Here is a 19,427-nt window from a genome sequence, read left to right on the forward strand (position 1 = left end):
TTAAGATTTCACCTTGCTAGGCGCAATATAGTTTTGAAAATCATTTAAAATTACTAGTAGGGCTTAAGTTGGTGCAGGTTACCATGGTTATTCATCTCCAACCAGCAAGAAGGCTCTCAGGAAGTGACGTGGTAATTACAGCTTAATGCGTCCACAGAGATACAGGCCACATTGTGCACAGTATGTGATTTCAGATGCAGTGAGTGACCCCAGTTCATCTTTGTAGGTGCATCTACAATCTCAGAGAGCATGACTTAAAAAGAGCTTGAGGCATCACAGAGGTCTCGTTTTGGAAACCCTGCAGACTGGTTTCTGATGGAAGCTATTGGCTCTATTAAAAAGAAAGTGGGAAAAAATAGAGTAAACAGCTGGCATTGGGTCAGTTTACATTTAACGTAGACTGAGAGGGTGTATTTGCATCTCGGGGCACTAAGGAATTCAAAACTGAACAGTAAAGTGCGAGAATGTAGAACTAGGAGCCTAATGTCAAAATTTGATAATTTTGGAGTCAATTTCAAAACAAACACAGACAGGCAGGACCAGGATCTGCACGTCTGCTTAGACTTGGCAAAACCGTAACCTGTTCGTTTAGCACTTATACATACGGTCTAGTACTGCTGTCCTCATTTCCCCAAGTTCTATTTCTTGAAGACTTACCATTTTCCAGATTTATGACAAAGTGTCTCTCAAGCTCACCTTGCAGAACACGACTGAGCCTACGCCTTCAGACATTAATTACTTAAGAAGATTTGGCATGAAGTCTAATTAAGGGTCTGGAATGTCTGGAGTCAGGAAAATCCACAGCACACTGGGAAAAAAGGTGATCGAGACTCAGCAAACACCATTTCCACAAAACTGGATAAAGCTGTTCTGGCCTTCATTAGAGTGTTTACTGAAAAAGCATGAGGAACTTATTTTAGGGTCACCACAGATAAATTTGGGTGAGATTCAGTCTACAGTCTATTGTCTGATTAAGAAAAAATGTACCCCATACAGCTCTGCTGCAACCAAAAGTCATTCTGAAAGCAGCTCGCCTATAAAATGTGCAGTTTTATTTTCTGTGTATTTGAGCAGGTTGTGGCTTGCTGAGACGGTGAGAAATGAACACTGTCGTCTCTGATGATGACATCTTATTTAACTCATCAGAGAGACTTTTTGCCAAACTCTGATGCATGAAGGAGTGGCAGGAAGGAGACAGCTAAACCTTTAGTGACACAATACAATACTGTTTATGCAGTGATTAATACCATGAGAACTGATTAGTAATTAAAATAACAATGGTTATTGTTTTCGGAAGCAGTAACAGGTTACGGTACCTGACTGCAATAAGGGCTGGGAATTAAAAGTAACAGCCAAAGCCAAATGAAAAAAGGGGACATAAGGTACGGCAATAATCTACATAAATGTATGTAAAGCTATTAAAGGGAGAACCAGTTCACCTTGACTTGCCTTGACTTGTCCTGAGGCAAGAGATTCCACTGTGTGTGGGGGCGAGAGGCAAATGTGGCCTTTATTAGTTACACTTTGGCAGGACAACTTTACACAAGGTTAACGGGATCATAATGTAGTCAGGAGCTCAGCAGACCTACAGCAGCTACTGGATGTGTTAAGGGTTTATTAAAAAAACAAGTAACATGCAATTAGTGGCCATGTGTACAGCTGTCATGCTGTAGAGTTTTTAAATGTAGGAATTTACCTGTTTTCCTCTTTAATAACTAATCCTCAAGTTTATTTTTCCTAACGGTTTCTAAGCATTATATCGCTATATACCTATAATATTCTTGTTTATCTAACACACTCAGCTATGTAGTTTCAAAACTAAATGAGAGTGAAATATGTCTTTAATACTGTAATTGAAACAAAACGAGGTTCAGCATTAATAAAGTAGGGAAAAACATGCATTCAACCAACAAAAATTATAGCTGAGCTGCATGCTAGTCCAGAGTCCAGAGAGTAGAAAAAGGGATTTCATGGATGAGTTCTTTAAACTTTTCGACAATATAGACCTCATTCCCAGTGCGTACGGACAAATCTGTGCTTAAACTGCGCGTATGAACAATTTGCGCACAAATGCGGCTTTAACAGGCAACAATGTTAAAAAGTGTTAATTTTATTTTAATTAGATTTATTCAAAGCATGTAAAAAAACAATTTACTTAACATTTATTCACAGTGACCAAATGCATTAAATAACTATGAAATCCTCAAATATCAGTTATTGTCATAATTAATATTCAACTATAAATACTGAGTGTCCCAGTCCTAGCTTACAGTAAAGTATCAGTTTTGGTTTCCATGACTTTGCATATAGTAATCAGTTACTCCCACCTATTTTTAATGTCATACATTGTGCGTCATTAAGCCAATATTAATTGGTAGCCTCTTAACAGGCATGCAGGGTATACAAAAGATTATTTACCTCCAAACAGGTGTTAAGATATCGAGCCTTGCTGGAAGATGATGCAGACTGTACCCTCAGGAGAGAGCTCAACCTCCCACATAACGTGTTTGAAGAGAGTGACAAATAGCTCATCAGCAGTTTTCGACTGCCAGGAAAGATTCTGCTGCAGCTATGTAATTCTCTGGAACTGCATTTAAGTCAGCCACCCACCACCACCACCCTCACCCCATACCTTCTCAGATTCGAGCAGGATGTACCTCCTAATATAGAGAAATGGGGGTGTGGCAGTATGCTGATTGCAGGCACCCACCTCTCAATTTAGGATGAGGCTGATTCACTAACATATGGACGGTGGTAAGAACAAAAGTAGCAGGTGCACACATGTCATGAATCTGTTGGTTATTTTTGCACACACATTTTTTGCACCTACAAAATCATCTACAAAACTTAACCTCTTCAGATTCAAGTTTTGTGTGTGGAAGCATGAGACAGTTGGTTAGCACCTCTTTAACGACGGCGTCATCACCGTACAAGTTAACGCTGAAAAGACATGGGTGTTACTTCAAATGAGAGAATTCATCTGCTACAGTCTGTCTGTCTGTCTCAGCCCTACCATCTCCCTCGGTATCCAACCCTTTACCGTCATGTCAATAAAGACGACAAGAAAAAATACCAACAATGACAGGATGCTGGGGGAAATCAGCCAGTCCATTCCAGCCCTGCCAGTCTGCCAAGGAAGCAGCAGATGACTCAGAAAAAAGAAATGAAAACACAGGATATTGAGATACCACAACGGTTCGGCTGTAGGATGGATTGTTTGAATACTTCACGTTAAAGACATGGAACATTCTTGAGGGTCATGAAATATCTCCCATAGGAGCCTCTCTATGTGGAGCGCTTGTGATGTGACAGGTTGTATGAAGTCAACAAAGACGAACTCATCCCCTAAAAAAAACCAACCCTGATCGTAAATCTGGAGCAGGTCTTTGCCACCATGAAGTGACTGTGTCTCAAAACATCTATGGCAGGGGAAAGAAACCTGAAGGCATTTTTTACTCCTCTTAGTTGGGTAGTCGGACAAAAATGAACTGACATGGGACCTGCAACATAGAGAACCTAACGGGTCCAATTTGTTTTTCCTGCATTTTACTAGTGGAAAACTTTCCCAGTTGCAACATGCATAACATTAATAAAAAACTGCAGCTCTGAAATAAAAAAGTAGAACTGCATTCCATTAAAACCTCAACTATCAGCTGATCGGTCGGTTGACTGACACAGATTTTACCATGAACTATTTTGATAGCTGTTTGGTTTAAGTAATTGTTCCAGAAAAAATACAAAATATTTGATGGCTCCAGGTTATTAAATGTGAGAATGTTCTGCTTTTCTTTGTCTTGCATTTCAGTGCATTGTGTTAAGTTTTAGTTTTGGACTGTTCGGACAAAACAAATTGTAACTAGTCCTTTGTTGTTTGTCCTTGCCCTCTAGAGCGATACTTACAGGAAATGATGAGACAACGATTTCCTTTGGTTTAGGGAACATATCATGGTTTGGGTTAAACTGACTACTTCGTATAGGGTTAGGCGACCTTTATCGTCATGGTTGAAAAAATAAAGTGTGTGGTTAAGGTCAGGAAATGATTGTGGTCGCACAAAAAAAGAAAAAAAAAAGAAAAAAAAGTGGACTGTTGGAAACAGGAAATGAACAATGGTATCAAAGTCCGACCCCTGCCTCCTCCCTATACAGACTCTGTCACTCTATAACAATGTCACCTGACTTCTTTATATGCTCCTGTCATTTATACTAACAGCTAGAGGGCTTTGTCACTTCTAAGTAAACATATAATGTCGCTTTGGGGTACTTGCTGAAACAACTGATACTCTTGTTCTTCAGTCTCTATGTCTGATGAAGTCACCTGGGATTTTAGAGCACTGTCATTGGCAGGTTACTCAATAATGAAAACAAGCGATTGTTGCAACCATACATGTTGTTTTTCCTGCACTTTCCAGTTCATGCTCTGCATTTTCTCCTTTATATACTCTGGACATATTAACACACAGACCTGAGACCTATAGCAATTGATCGAGGCCATAGCCAACATGATTAACTCTGCTGCCTGCACCATGTTGGCATTATAAACCCAAATTCAAATTCAAGAGCGTTGTAATAAATGCGTCAACTTCAGGCCGTTAAAAATTTACAGCATAGTTTGATGACACATGAGCTAATTACTGTTGGGCATTAACAGCATGATTCTCATTGCTAATAAGACAACAGGACAACCCCTGCAGAAGGAAAGGGGTGATGAGAGAGGGGAGTCAGAGTACTGGCATTAAAGGTCAACGAGTTTCAATTCAAAGCTTATTTCCACATCACAATCAAACAATACTCAACCACAACATTCAGCCTTTAAAAAAGAGTTGGATCAACAGCTCTCAGGCACAGTCACAAGAAAAACTGAATATGATAAGCTTCACAAAGGGAGGGCTTACTGCAAAGCTGGTATATTGGATTACACAAACCTGGTATTCTGGTTTGTCAGTATTCACTTAAAGCACCATATTGTTAGAAATTGTTTCATTTAAACATGTTTAACACTACAGCAATGTCATTTTTGTTTGTTTCTACAGATAAAAAATTATTTACCTGCCTCCTTTAGGCTGGTAGGCAGATGTGGCCTTTTAAATGTGCTTAGGATTTAGTATAGGAAAACATTTATTTTCCTATAAAGAATGATAATAAATGACAGTTTAATAGGTCACACTTCAGGTGCCACTTTTTCCTCCTTTTGAGCCAGGAACTGCCCCGGCAGTGGGTAACAAGGTGTCTACAGTCTATCTATGGGCTCCTGCTGCTTCTCATCTGCCAATGGAAAGACTCCTGCCAGCCAAGATTCACCACACTTAATATTTAATGTCTTAGTTCAGAATCATCTTGCTCTGGAGAGAAACACAAGGAGTGGATGTTAGATCTCACGGGTGCTTTGGGCTTTTCACAGGAGAGTGTGAGAAATCCTCCACATGATGACTGGAAGAGCATCACGGCCTCCTGCACTGCTCGGTTTTGAAGACACCGTGTCAACACCGAACCGAAAAATGCACCTTTTCCTCTCAATTTGGGCCTGTAAAAACAGCATCATCTACAAAATATATTTAACAGAAACCATAGTTAAATCACTGACTACATTTACATGTTTTGACCTTATTCCAAAAGAGACAATATTCCTACGAAGCTGTTTATATGACTAATGAAAATGAATATTCTACTTATATTCCTGTTTACCCGCAGCTATGTATCCTCAGATTACCCCATCTAACACACTGTTTATCTCATCAGAATATGGAAAAGTGGAACCGCTTGTGTCATTTTGCTTCTTTGCATCAAATTAGGATTTTCCACTGGTGTCGGACATGTTTGGCTGTGTGATCGCAGCCTCCCTTTTCATTCCTTTAACCACCTTCTTGAAAACATCAGAGTTGTGTTATTTACGCATATCCAAAAACCTGCTAATATTCAAGTCTCTTACAGTGTTTAAAAGTATGCATGTTTCTCCTTCCAACCAGAAATATGGGCTTTTCTTTTGGGCATGCATCTTTACCCCAGCCTCACGCTAGTTGATTCAGTGCATCTATGACAACGCGCAGAGCTGACCGTAAAAAGGCAAAAGGCCATGTGTTGCAAACTGCAGTAAAAACCCAGCTGAGATGCATATTCCAAATGTGCTTTATACATGCTCCTAAAGCCATAGTAATATTGACATATCCAACATGTCTTCACCGGAAAATTCAGAATAATGATGTAATATCAGTGTGCATGTAAACAACACATCCATCCAGCTTGACAAACTGAAACAAAACAGAAACTACTGTCTGGAGGATAAACTGCATCTTGTTCCACTCTGTAGTTTATCTAAGTTATACTTCTCAGCAGCTGATATGTGTTTGTGGTCGCTTCAGGGACAACAAAGATCTCCTTACATTTCATGAGCACAATTGACCTGCTAACCTAAAATAGGCCAAGGAGACAAAGTGTCTACCATACTTCTCATGAAAAGAATGTGTCTGGCAGAGCGGAAAAGCTGGGCTGCATACTTGTAGTATTTTAGAGGTTTTATGGGTTTGTTGATAACTTCATTGTGAATCGTAAAATCTATCAAAGTGTGCAACATGGTACATGCTGAACCAAACTATCACGCTGCACGATCAAAAGATTGGGTCCACAGATGGTAAGCAAGATGGTTAATAAGATGTTAAAGCTTAAAAAACATTCACAAATGTTGATACATGCTGTTGTGATAACACCACCAAGACAGCAGCACTGGTATCACTTAAGTAAATCAACTGACAGCAGTTTTGGCATTAAAATAAAATCTTTTTTTTTTTTTTTTTTTTTTTTCCCAGAAGATTTCTGAATTTTTTTAATGGTGTGTAGATCACAAAATTGCTGATGTAAGTTTTTGTGTGCAAAGCAAAATACTTATATCATATCAAAATTGTACAACAACAAATGAGAGGCTGAGGATCTAATTTAGCTACGACAGACAATTAACAAATGGTGGCAGGAACCACCCTTTAAATGAAACTGTTTAAGGCTGCAACACTTACGAGAAAGAAAATCATAAAATTCACACTTGTGTATCAGATTCAGGGGCTGCAGCTTCAACAAGTTATACTACTTGTCTATTGATTTGCCACAGCCAAAACAAAGTCACAAGTGTGCAGTAAATACCAGAGGAGGTGACATTTTGACCTGAGCCTGCTTAGTCTTTTACCTGAGGTTTGGTTATTGTCAATGATTAAACAAAGAGATTTAAAAGAAGTTAAGGAGTTAAAAGAGGTGTGAGTAATATGCATCTCTACATTTGTATTTGTCAGTGATCTATCGCTATTAACCCTAACACTGAACATATGAGAATTTTTATATCCAGTATCGTTATTTAGGCTTTGTGTTTGTCTTATTAATAAGAGCAAATTAAAAAAAAAACATACGCTGTCACTGGTTCATTAACAACTTACGCAGGATTCACCTTTAAGACTTAAATATTACATCATTATATGTTAGCTGAGTGCACTTTTCTGCTAATTTTAAGAGCCATGTTGTCAATATGTTGGTAATTTGTTATTCATTAACTTACTGTTGCATGATTGTGTGACATTTAAATGTAAATTGAGGGAGACATGCACAGGTAGCAAGGAAAATCAGCTTGATATGCCAAGGAAAAAAGCTAGATACATTTTTTACTGGTTTAGTGTGTATTTATCCACGATGAACTAATTATCCAGCTCCGTTTTAGATGAGGCAAGAAGTCAGCTGTACGTGGCTTTGTTAAATGTTGCAATTATACTGTACTGGAAATTCCACCTCAGTACTTGATGATGAAAACTACTACAGAAGCTGGGAGTTTGAGGGTCCAGATACAAACACTAGAAGTAGGTTCCTTCAGTCAAAATGCAGGTAAAGCTTCTACAAAAGGTGACAGAAAAGTTCTTGGGCCTTCATACACACCTGTTTGTTTCTCAGTCAGGATTTAGCACCTTAGCACCAGTTTGTACCACACATAATAGCACCATAACTACACTGAAGTAACAAAGACAGAGGGTCCTGATGACGACAAACTTGGCCAAACCCTTAGGGCAGCATTTGCAGATGACCATGAAGCCTGAGTATCAAAACCAAACCTATATGCTGTTTATCCCCACTGTCTCTGTATGCCTCTCAGCTGCTAGCAAAGCAGCGGCTTTCACTCATTCTTTGAAGGCAGCTACAGTACATCATGTTCAAGCAAACATGCAATTAATTGCAACAACAGCAACTTAGAAATAAAAGCTATGGCAAGATTTTAAAAGTAACAGATTGCTAATTTGAAAATGCAACCTTACTGCCCCTTCACTACTGCGAAGGTTCACCTCAGTAAGTTTGGGATTTGCCACAAGTCATATTTGTTTTATCAGAAGTTAGCCTGCTATGGATACACATTCACATAAAGATGGCCGCTGCTCTGACCATCCTAATGATATGATGATTAGAATAGGAATGGTTGTTCTACTGTCATTCTATTTCTATAGCCAGATACACAGCGGTAGATTCTCGGACAGATATTATCTGACATATTTATGGGACTCATATTGGTGTCTTATCCTGGGTCGGTTGGTTGAACGTGCATAATGCACATTAACGTCAATGTCAAGCATGATCATGCTGTTGCATCCTTTGTGACACCTGCCAAATAACTGAGTATGCAGAACAGGTTAGACTGATGTGAGGTGAAGACACTGTAAAGAATATTCTGATTACAAAACACTGAACCTCAAGATGCCTCAAATGATCTAAACTTCACAAGACTACTGAGTCATGAGTTAATCATGCCAATATTTAAAACAGTAAGCAAAAATACATTTTATAATTCAAAATACAGATCTGAGTTCAGTCTGTCTGTTGATGTGTTAATGACAGAAAAGACACTAACCTAATGTAGCAGCACATCTACAAACTCTAAACACACTTTTCCTTACTTTTCACGTTTTCCCTTTTCAGTATTTTTTTCTTTCATCATCACATATCAACAAGCTTTCAAGGCAATCAAGTATTTTTAAGCGCATGCCGCCAAGTTTGCTTAACACAGCAGAGTCAATATTAATAGAGTGCTATTTAAGCCCAGGTTTACACACAGGGCAGCCAGAGGGTTAATGATTGACCGGACTTTGGTGGGTGTCAATATGAAAGAAAACAAAACTATGTCGAGATCTGTGGTCCTACAATTGTTAACCGAGCTTGATAGAACTTATGGGAAAGCCATAACGTTCTTCACCTTTGATGTGGTGGGAAGACATTTTATGACATCCATTAACCTGCAGTCCTTTATCAACCACAAAAGGTAGTGGGACAGGCATTCCTACCCTGAGTGCCATTGTTAGAGTTTTTCCGTCGTATTCCCTGAGCTTCTCGTATGCTAAAAATATGTATTCCTCATCGTGTTTTAGCTGCCAATGTGGCTTTCTGAAAAACAAACCAATAAATCATTACAAAAAGCTACAACAATCTACTTCATATTATGTGCATAATAGAGAATAATTCCTTTTCATCCATGTGTGAGGTTTGATTTGTCAATACTGATATTTGACGGATCAAGTGGATGAATGGGATTTTCTTTTCAACCAAAGGGACAATCCTCCAGACTAACGGGGGAGAGCTTGCCTTGTCGGCAAGATGCAAAAAACTTCACCTCTCACACACAGAGCCGAGTCGACCGTGCTGACACGAATACACATAAGCGTGATTAGTAAGCAAACAAGGTAAGCCAAAGAATGAGTTAGTATTCGTCTAGATCTCAAAGGAATTACAGCTGACTAATAAGTTCATGAGAAATGATTAAACTCAACAGTATAACAGCCTTCTGATGAGTCACATGTAAAAATGTAAAACTGAATGCATCAATAAATCAGAAAGTGGGTTAAATAATAAAACTCATCTTAAATAGCTTTCCTATATTGCATGTTTCCTGCACGAACAGGAAGCTAGAGATGGACTTGTCGAGCATACTGATTGGCATACAGTAGCCAATCTGACATCACAAGCAAACATGGAGGGTGTCACTTCCCGATCTGTATCGTAAACCCGATTTGTTCAGGTCCTATTCCCTGACCAGTGGGCTGTCCTGACCGTAACTATTCAAGGTCAAAGCCTACCCCCAACCGTCTCACATCATCACACCTGCAGATAACAAATTGCTTTAGTTAGTTAGATAGGTAAGGTTTAGGCATGAAGAGTGAGACTGATTAGGGTCAGGGTAAGAATATCAAGGTAATCCAATCAGAGGCAAAGTAAGGCAGAGTAGGACGGGTCATGTCTTCGCCATCCTAGATTAAAAAAAAAACAAACAGTTGTTTCAGAAATGGATTGGGCAGCAGCAGAGATAGCTGACCTAGGGGGGAGCCAGTGGTGAGGTCTTTTTTGTAAGAATGGCAAAGGCATCTCTCTGCCTTACTCTGCCTCTGACTGGCTTACCCTCACATTCTTACCCTTACCTTAACCAATCTCATTCCCTCTGCCTAAACCTAACCACCCGAACCAACAAAGACAACGAGTACTAGTCAGCTGGAGGGAAAGTAGGGCAAGACATGCCATTGCCATCCTAGGGAAAGAAACCTGCAAACTAGAGTGTGGGCATTACCACCACCTTGGGTAAGGACGGCATTATAAGCGGTAACTGCTAGTACTACTGTCCCGCGCATGCCCTACCCGGGTAATACAGAGTGCAGTGCAGTGGCCATTAGCTAGCCAGTGGGATAGCAAATAGGTGCTACATTAATGTTCAAAATCTCATATATAAAACCTTAAAGCAAGTGTCAAGAGGAGAAGGGAAAAGACTGTGGGAGTTACCACCACGAAAAACACAACAACGACCCATCACTGCTACCTAGGTCCTTTGTGCCGGTTGTTATCTGGCAGAATATCTAGTCATGGGGGAGCGACATAAAAATTCAAGGAAGTGTTTGATTGATGTGTGGATGTGCAGAATGAAAACACCAGGGGCTACGTTCTTTTCAAGGCAGTGCATTGTTGGATGATGTCCTGTTGCGATGTGGCCAGGAACTGGAGCTAGCCCATTTCCTGAATTTCAAGAGCCCAGCACAGCGATTACACAAAACACCTCAAAAGTCTTGGTCTTATTGTAAAGTATGAGTGGGGGAAAAATCAATACCGTATATAGTTTAGTATTATTGTGGACAAAATCGTATCACCACACAGTGCCAAGTATAGATTTGTTTTATATAAATAATCAATATGTCCAATACAAATTAAACTTTAGGTAACCTACGAAAATAAAGAAACAAATTGCCACAAGACACATTTTGCTGTGGGAAAAAAAGGCTACATTGAGATGAACAGTCTGAAAACTTTATCTGATTAGATAAAACAGATGCTAAAGTTTTGAAAATGTATCATGACTTGAGTATCATGATAATATCTTATCGTGGATCCTCTGATGATTCCCACCCCTATTGTAAAGTAAAGAAAGTAAGCAAAAACTGACTGGCTGACATTAGCTTATTGCAGATAAATCAGTAATGGTACATATATCAGCCACTGAATAAAATAAATTGCAATATGTAAATGGCAAAGATAAGTTTGCAGCAGTGCAGAGTATTCATGATAGAGTTTTCAACTATTTATATAGAGTTTTCAACTCTGTTATATCCTGCTCAGTGACTAAAGTATCTTTGTCACAATTCCTTGGTAACTACCTTAAAACTTCAATTAAAAGCCTTGTCCCACTTAAATGCCCAGTCCCTTTTACTAGCCCAGTGTGGCTACACATTTTGACAAATAAAGGCCTGCCTCAATTAGACGCCTGATCTGGTTGCCAAGCAGTTTTTATAGTTCTTTGGATGTATAAAACCCGGTTGTTGGCTACCCACTTGGGCTAACATTAGTTAGCTGTTTAGAGCATGCATACAAATATAAATGTTTGAATTTTTTGTCAGTATGGAGGTGCTACATATTGTTAGCTCTGTTAGATTCCCCATAATTTAATCATTTGGTTATTTCATTAAAACCATGAGCACCAAAGAATAATTAATTCAGATTTACCGGCATAGTAAACAAGAGACAAAAAAATGGTAGTGGCTTCCTACTTCTGAAGCAGTCATAAAGTCAAATTGTTTGTCCATTCTTCACTTACTCTGTGAGTTATTAATATAACTTTAGTCCATAAGGGTCCTCAGATCTAAGGAATCATAAGGATTTTTCATAAGAATTAAGGCAAGTTGTGAGTATTGTTTTAACAGGATAAAGTGGTGGTGTAATTGAGTGCCGTAGCGCTCTCTGATCAAATGAATGATTCATAATTTATTCATTATCTGAAGCCTAATTTTTATACAAGTATTCCCCATATTTACTGAGCAACACATTTGTGTGAAACGAATTAAAGGCCTGTCACATATACCCGCCTGTCCCAAGTATAGTCTCATCGAGTTCTGTGATTTACGTGAATAATAGCCTGGGCTACTAATTGAAGTTTTATGGTATATTTACAGGATATATATGGTGGATACTGAAATCTTTGAGTGCCGCAACGCTCTCTGATGCATTGTCTGTCAGGGCTAGACCAAATGAATGATGAATGATGTTCAAAGCCTAATTTTTATGCAAGTAATATTCATACTGATGTAAAGAAACAATTTGATTGTATTGCCCCACGTTTACTGAGCAACAGATTTGTGTGAAAGGAATTGAAGGCCTATTGAGTTCAGTGACTTAACCAAATAATAGCCTAGGCTACTAATCGAAGTTGTAGGGTATATTTACAGGGTACGTTTTAATATGTTTGTTTATATGGATATATAGGATATAGTTTCAAAACTCCAGCTTTGCACATTGTCATGACGGATGGAGTGACTACCAAGCTAGAGACTGATGGCTAAGGATATATGTATCTAACTATAAAGATACATAAAACAGTTTTTTTTTCACCTTCATGAAGCTTTTCTGTTATTATGCATGCTAGATTACACATAACTATACGCCTGCTCCCCCTGTCAGATCAGTGCAGCAACTCTACCTGAGGGTTTACACAGTTTATGTTTATAAACATGAAGGGGGTGGGGGGGGGGGTGCACTGGTGGCCTATTCAAACAACCCACAGAAAATAGACAGCACTGGTTTTCAGCGGGCAGAAAAAAAGTGAACTGGTCGGACCGGTGTGCATGCAGCTGCTGAGGGCTACAGTTTGAAGGGAAAAAAATACAGAAAAACTTCACCTTGCCCCAAGTAATAAAAACAAAAGTACACGCTGAAGGACATGGACATCTTTGAGACTCTAAACTTCCCCGTTGGCAGCAGGCGTGTGGCAGCAGGCAGTTTACAGATGAATGACACACAGGGGGGGTGAACGCCACTAACAGTTACACCGACAGTTAACGTTACCACCAGGTAATGTTAGGTGGATAAGTTACACACACGTTCACAAACTACAACTAGAGTAGAAACTTATTAAGAGCGAGAAAGCAGAGGTAAATTGAATATGTGTTATTACCTTTAGAGTACAAGGATCTGGGAGAATTCAGGTCGAGGTCCCCGCTGAAAAGGGAGATAAAGTCAGAGGGCATCGCAATCCCTCAGACTGAGGAAACCGGACACCCTCAAGTCAGATACCGTCACTGAACGATATTATTTTCTGCCCGGCAGTCAGGAAACCTTCAAACTTTCGCTCAGACGAGTGTTGTGACTACGTTGACCCCGTCGTTAGAGCTGGCTAACCGTCCCCGCTGTCACTTGGCTCGTGAGTCTCCCCTCGGTCCGCCTACGACGCGTGTTGTTGTCAGCAGACGGGCCGAGCTGCTCACACCGCGAGCCACGCCCACACTGGTGACGCAAGACGTAAAATGGACGTCGGGATTATTGTGGTTATGAGTAATGATGAGTCCCCTCAACAATCATCAACTGTTTTTTTCTTTTTTACTCATGTTGAGGTTTTTTTTTAATCATAAATTCATTTGTTCTTAGTTATACATTCCACTTATATTTATCAAAGTATTTATTTTAAGCAATTTATATATTTATTTAAGTAAATTTGAGTTGCATTCATTCAAGTCTTGCTTTGCTTGGGGGCCACTTTAGCAAAATGAAAGGCCTGCAGAGGTCAGGTCAGGTGTACACAGGGGCATTTCTAGGATTCGAGGACATACAAGGGTTAACACACACCTCCAGATAATAATAATAATAATAATAATCATCATCATCATCATAATAATAAAAATAATAATTCATTTTATTTATAGGCACTTCTCAGAGCACTCAAGGACACCTTACACCTTACAGGACACAGTTAAAAAGCAAGCAGCAATGAATTCAGTAATATACTATAAAAGTTAATAAAATGACTAGACAAAAATCATAAGTAAAAATATTAGGTATAAAATCATCATAATAAAATTTATCATCAGTGCAAGTCTCAATATGTGTGTCACCTTCAAACCCCCTGGCTCTTTTTTTTTTGGATAAACAGGCTCTGTTTTGCTCTATTCTACTGTTTTATGAGCCCTGGAACCTTATTTACATCAGAAGTTAAAAAAAATGATTTACATTGTAAATTATAAAATGTTTGGGAGGGCCTCACAGCATCCTATTGCAGGCATTAAAGTTAAATATCATTGGTGTAGTTTGTAAATATGAATGATTTTTATAAAGATGGTTTATGTCTATTATATCTATGTATTTCTGTAATGCTATAATCTCATACTTATGTATTGTTGCTCTACCTGTGTTATATCATATGTACAGTTAATTTACTTTTTGTGGAGCACATTTTATTTGATCTTTTTATATGAAATGTGCTATATTTAATATATATATTTATACTTATTATAAGTCAAATTTTATTTTACTTTCAAAATTATAATTGATAAACAATCACTTAACAGGATTTAAATACAAAAAGTCAAAGGTATGCTATGCAGGACTCTCATTATCATTTGTAAACATGCTGGCCAGTGAAAGTGAAAGTAAAAGTCATCCTATGGCAGTGGTTCCCAACTGGTATACACAGTTAAATACATTAAGTGTTTTACCTGTGTTTGGCCATGTAGTCAAGCTAGTTTGTTGTCTCTGTCTCAAGTAGCTGTCCGTTAGTCACTCACTCTACAGCAGAAAATGGCACTTCAAAAATAAAAGCTCTGTGCTAGAAATTCACTATACTTCAAAATAAAGTTTGTTTTTTACAAAGTTGACACGTTGACAAGTCACTTGTGGTCAATTCAGAATGGACCTGTGACCTACTTTTTGGCCGTGTCCCAACAGCTGGGAACCACTGTCCAAAGGTACACTCTCATTTGGCATTTCACCTTGCTATATTTGCTTTTTTTTGCCATTGTGGCTCTTGAATACCTGTTGCTTACTGAATGGCACCTGGTTGCTACCTTAAAACCTCGCCCTCACCTGAGAGCTGTGAGGGTACACACCCATAAACCTCCCAAGCACAAAAATAAGAAAATACAGGCAGAGTCTTTGCAGAAAAATACACTGCTACACACCTCTAGTGGGTCACAAGTGATGACTGAGGGAGATTATTTCTGTATGAGTCTATACATTGTTTTAGGGACAATCTTCCATAGTATATCTTTAAAGCCCAGCCTTAACGTATTGAGTTGCAGTGGACCCACAGGTTCTCTCAGCCGACTGATCCATAGTGCTCTGCAGCTGGAATTTGTTGTCATTAGTTTTTCACATTTAGTTATCAATATCTCTTTGTGTTCCAGGTCAGTCACTTCTATATTATATATGCATACAACACCTGCACCCTGCAAAATTAAAGGACCAGTTAAAAAAACCATCACAACAATGGTTAGCAAATAGCTTAAAATTATAGCACATCAAATAAACTGCATGACTAGAGACAGACTATGTCTGCCAATACTTAGACAATATTGATACTTTGACTTACTTGATAATAGAAGAAGATATACTTTATTAATCCAGAGGAGAATTTTTTTTCACTCTGTTGTCACATACACACAGGCCCAAAATACACACACATGCACAAACAGGATCTATACATGCATTAAATGGAGAGATGCCAGAGCGAGGGGGCCCCTCCACAGTGCCAGGAGGCAAACTGGCACCTCTCTACTCCGGTTCCCAAGCCAAGTCCCTATGGACTGCACAACTGCCGCTCCAACTAAACCAGTAAAGTAATTTAAACATCAAGCTGTCTATATACTGTATTCAATTTCATGGCACATTAATGCAACAGGTGAATGACAGGAGAATCCCATTGAAGTGGCAAAGAGGCATTAAACTGCACCTGGCAACAGAGATCAAGTGCACACCCATGTTTATGGTTCACAGATCTCCAGATCTTATTACACATTACTATCTATTTTGAATATATGCAGTAAAATGATATCTTGTTGAATCTGATAACATCAGGATGTAGTAACATCATGTGCCTGAACTGACGTATTTAATCACTTGTGTTTGTTGTCTAAATGTGAGTGATGCGTTGTATATGTCTTAGATACCTTAACTGGAACTTAAATTAAAACTAAAATCTTTAAGCTAAATCTCCCTCTTGTTTCGTAATAAGCAATTGTTATAGTATCACTGAAACTGAATATAACTCATACTTGCTTGTAATAAACACAATATACATTACTATAACATCTTGCTGAGTATGCTACTGACAGATTTAAGCTGACAGCTGATGGAAGCATCCAGGAATAACTATGTTATGGAATAAAAACACACTGTACAAGATTTTGTCAAACAAATTTATTTGCTTAACAAAATATAATGCAGCCTTAACACAATGCCTCAGTGCGTAATGTAAGGGTCATGCTCAGTTCCTCCGTTCTCTTAATGTTTGTGCTTCTTCTACTATAGTGACAGATCTGCAGCAGTAAAGAGAAATGCTAATAGTTTACAGACTTACTAATATTCAGTCACAAAGCAACAAAAGCAAAAACTTAAGCAAAGCATTCTGTGGGAACTTTTCAACCCTCACAAATATTCCCAGTAGAAATGGTTGAGAGTCCGTTATTGAAAGCAGATGAGACAGCTGCCCTCTCAGCTCGGCAGTCGCCACTTTGTTTCTTACATTTGAGCCCAAACAAGCTGAAGAGTTTCATCAGCATCAGTTCCACAATCTCATCCTCTTCTGATGGCTGTAAGAACAGTGAGTAATATGCACAACTCTGTTAAGAGCTCACTTCTTCTACAGTAAGACATTTCAGACTCAGCATGGACGATTTACCTCGTGATGGATCTGCTCTTGACTGAAAGCCACCAGGATGACAGAGATGAAGAGGTTGAGCACTACAAAGGTCATGAACACGATGCAGGAGCCGATGAGAAAAGCACCAAGCACTGGATTGTAATTCAGAACCTGACAGACAGGGAGAAACACACACTTAAGAAGCAAACTGGTTCACAACAATCATGTAGGCCGACATGTGGGAATAAAGAGCCAGAGGAATTCAAAGTTACATAACTTTGAAGAATAAATGATTGCGTCATGGATAATAACAGACATCTAACCAAGATATTATTGATCACAAGCAAGATGGGCAACAAAAAGGAACTGGTACAAGACTGAACCCCCTACTACAGAAAAATGGATAGAAATTATGAGACAGATTTATACTATGAAAAAAATGATCAGCTTAAAGTGAGAGAAAATGTTTTTTTGTTAGTAAATGGAAGAAATGATTGATTTAAAACACAACTGTAACATGTGGTATTGGATTCTGTCTGTAACTGTATGACGTGATGTTTTTTGCTACAATGCAATATGTTTTGACCTGATTTGCATGCTGTATTTTATTGTTGTTTTTTTCTAGCATGCCACACTGTACCGTTTCTTAAATAAATAAACACAGTAGAAAAAGCTTAGGGATTAACTGAACTAAATAAACTTCAAGATAATGGATACATATATATACCTTTCCTTGAAAGGAAGAAGAAAGAAAAAGAAGATATACTTAATTAATCCCGAGAGGAAATTCAATTTTTTCACTGTTGTCATAAACAAACAGGCCCAAAATACACGCACACTCACAAACAGGACCTACACATGCGTTAAATGAAGAGATGACAGCTGTCCTGAGCAGTTGTGGGTTCAGTGCCTTGCTCAAAGGCATGTCAGCAGTGCCCAGGAGGCGAGCTGCCCCCCCCCCCCTCATATAATATACATGATACTCGTGGTTGCGTAAACAAACTAAGAGTCAATAAACATTAAAATTTGAAAAAAAAGGGGTCAGCTGTCATAATTTACCGTGGTGTAGTGAAATAGTCTCATACTAACCTCTTCATAGTTAAAAATGCCAAGCTGCAGGTTGACCATGGTCTGTGCAGCATCCAGCAGAGTCCGATAGGAGTAGAGCTTCCAGCCATACATCAGGTTAGACTGAAAAATTGAAAGTTCATCTGTGTTAGTAACCACATTTTAAGTGAGACAAGATCAAACGGGAAGAAATGCAGAGACTCCAGCAGTATGTTGATGTATAAGTGTGGGAAACTGCTCACTGCGATGGAGTAGGCCAGGAACATGATGGTCATGACCACCAGGAAGCCTGAGATATCAGTCCAGGCTCGCTGCAGCGTGGCCGTGATCATGTGCAGCTTTGGGTTCAGTCTCAGCAGGTGCCACAGTTTGACTGTAGCCAGCAGCACCAGGAAGGCAATCAGATACCCCAGCACCGCATCAGCCTTGGCTGTCTCATGAAAACTGGCGTACCTGGAGACAGGGCATGAGAGGACAGAGCCTTGTTTAAACAATGTATTGAAAAGGGTTTGAGGACATTAAAGCAAAACTTTCCTATTTATTGAGTTGAAATTCAATTAAAATAACAGATTCTGTGTGCACGTATTTATTTCCAAGGTTAAAATCACACTTGTATTGGTTGTATTTTTCGTATTGCTTACTGGTCTTTGTTGTTCTGGTAGTACTCCATGTCCCGCTTTCCTAGTAATGTCCTCTTAATGAAGACAGACAGTGCGCTCCAGCTGAGGATGATAATCCCCAGCTCAAGCAGGTTCCACTTACTCTTGAAATATGCCCATCTCTGCTGCTTCATCAGCTTTCCCTGTCAGGAGGGGAGGAGTTTGTTTGAGATGTAATTACTGTTATTAGCGATGGTGACAAACTCAATGTCCAAACTCAAAATCCACACCTGAACAAACATGTAATAAATGATAAAGAGGAAGTAGATGGCCTCAGAGGCCATGACAAAGATGTGAAGGCCGCCGGTCGACTGGTAGAGACGCACACTCTGAAGCTCGCTGCAGAACTGGAAAGCCCCTGGAGAAAACACAAAGTATTCCTATAACAGTTACAGTTTCTATGTAGCTCCCAAACAGTATCTGGACATGGGCTGCTTACCTATGGCTGTGGTCTCCAGCATGAGTGTGACGATGCAGAAGAGGTTGACGTTGGCATTGTACACAGTGAACTCCACAAAGATCGCTTGGGTGTACATATCAAACCAGGTGTTGTCATAAAGGTATTGAAGGGATCTACATTGAGACAAGTA

At 39.1% G+C, this 19,427-nt stretch overlaps 2 protein-coding genes across 3 annotated transcripts in view; both read right to left on the reverse strand.

The window, feature by feature from the left end:
- The window catches only part of nfat5b (nuclear factor of activated T cells 5b), a 50,228-nt gene extending 36,507 nt beyond the window's left edge, over nt 1–13,721 (reverse strand). Inside the window, exon 1 of one of the 2 annotated variants that reach the window (XM_049598830.1) lies at nt 13,436–13,721. In XM_049598830.1, the coding sequence (XP_049454787.1) occupies nt 13,436–13,508 (73 nt within the window). In that variant the 5' untranslated portion in view covers nt 13,509–13,721. The remainder of the gene's footprint in view (nt 1–13,435) is intronic. The other variant, XM_049598842.1, reaches the window with a different exon arrangement.
- Nucleotides 13,722–16,473: 2,752 nt separating this feature from the next.
- The window catches only part of LOC125905841 (polycystic kidney disease protein 1-like 2), a 28,615-nt gene continuing 25,661 nt past the window's right edge, over nt 16,474–19,427 (reverse strand). The window contains exons 36-42 of the mRNA XM_049604108.1: nt 19,277–19,410; nt 19,068–19,195; nt 18,820–18,980; nt 18,421–18,631; nt 18,200–18,301; nt 17,150–17,281; nt 16,474–17,060 (exon numbers count right to left, since the gene is read on the reverse strand). Of these exons, the coding sequence (XP_049460065.1) occupies nt 16,890–17,060; nt 17,150–17,281; nt 18,200–18,301; nt 18,421–18,631; nt 18,820–18,980; nt 19,068–19,195; nt 19,277–19,410 (1,039 nt within the window). The 3' untranslated portion in view covers nt 16,474–16,889. The remainder of the gene's footprint in view (nt 17,061–17,149; nt 17,282–18,199; nt 18,302–18,420; nt 18,632–18,819; nt 18,981–19,067; nt 19,196–19,276; nt 19,411–19,427) is intronic.

The sequence above is a fragment of the Epinephelus fuscoguttatus genome, linkage group LG2 (genome assembly GCF_011397635.1).
Source record: "Epinephelus fuscoguttatus linkage group LG2, E.fuscoguttatus.final_Chr_v1".
NCBI lineage: Eukaryota > Metazoa > Chordata > Actinopteri > Perciformes > Serranidae > Epinephelus > Epinephelus fuscoguttatus.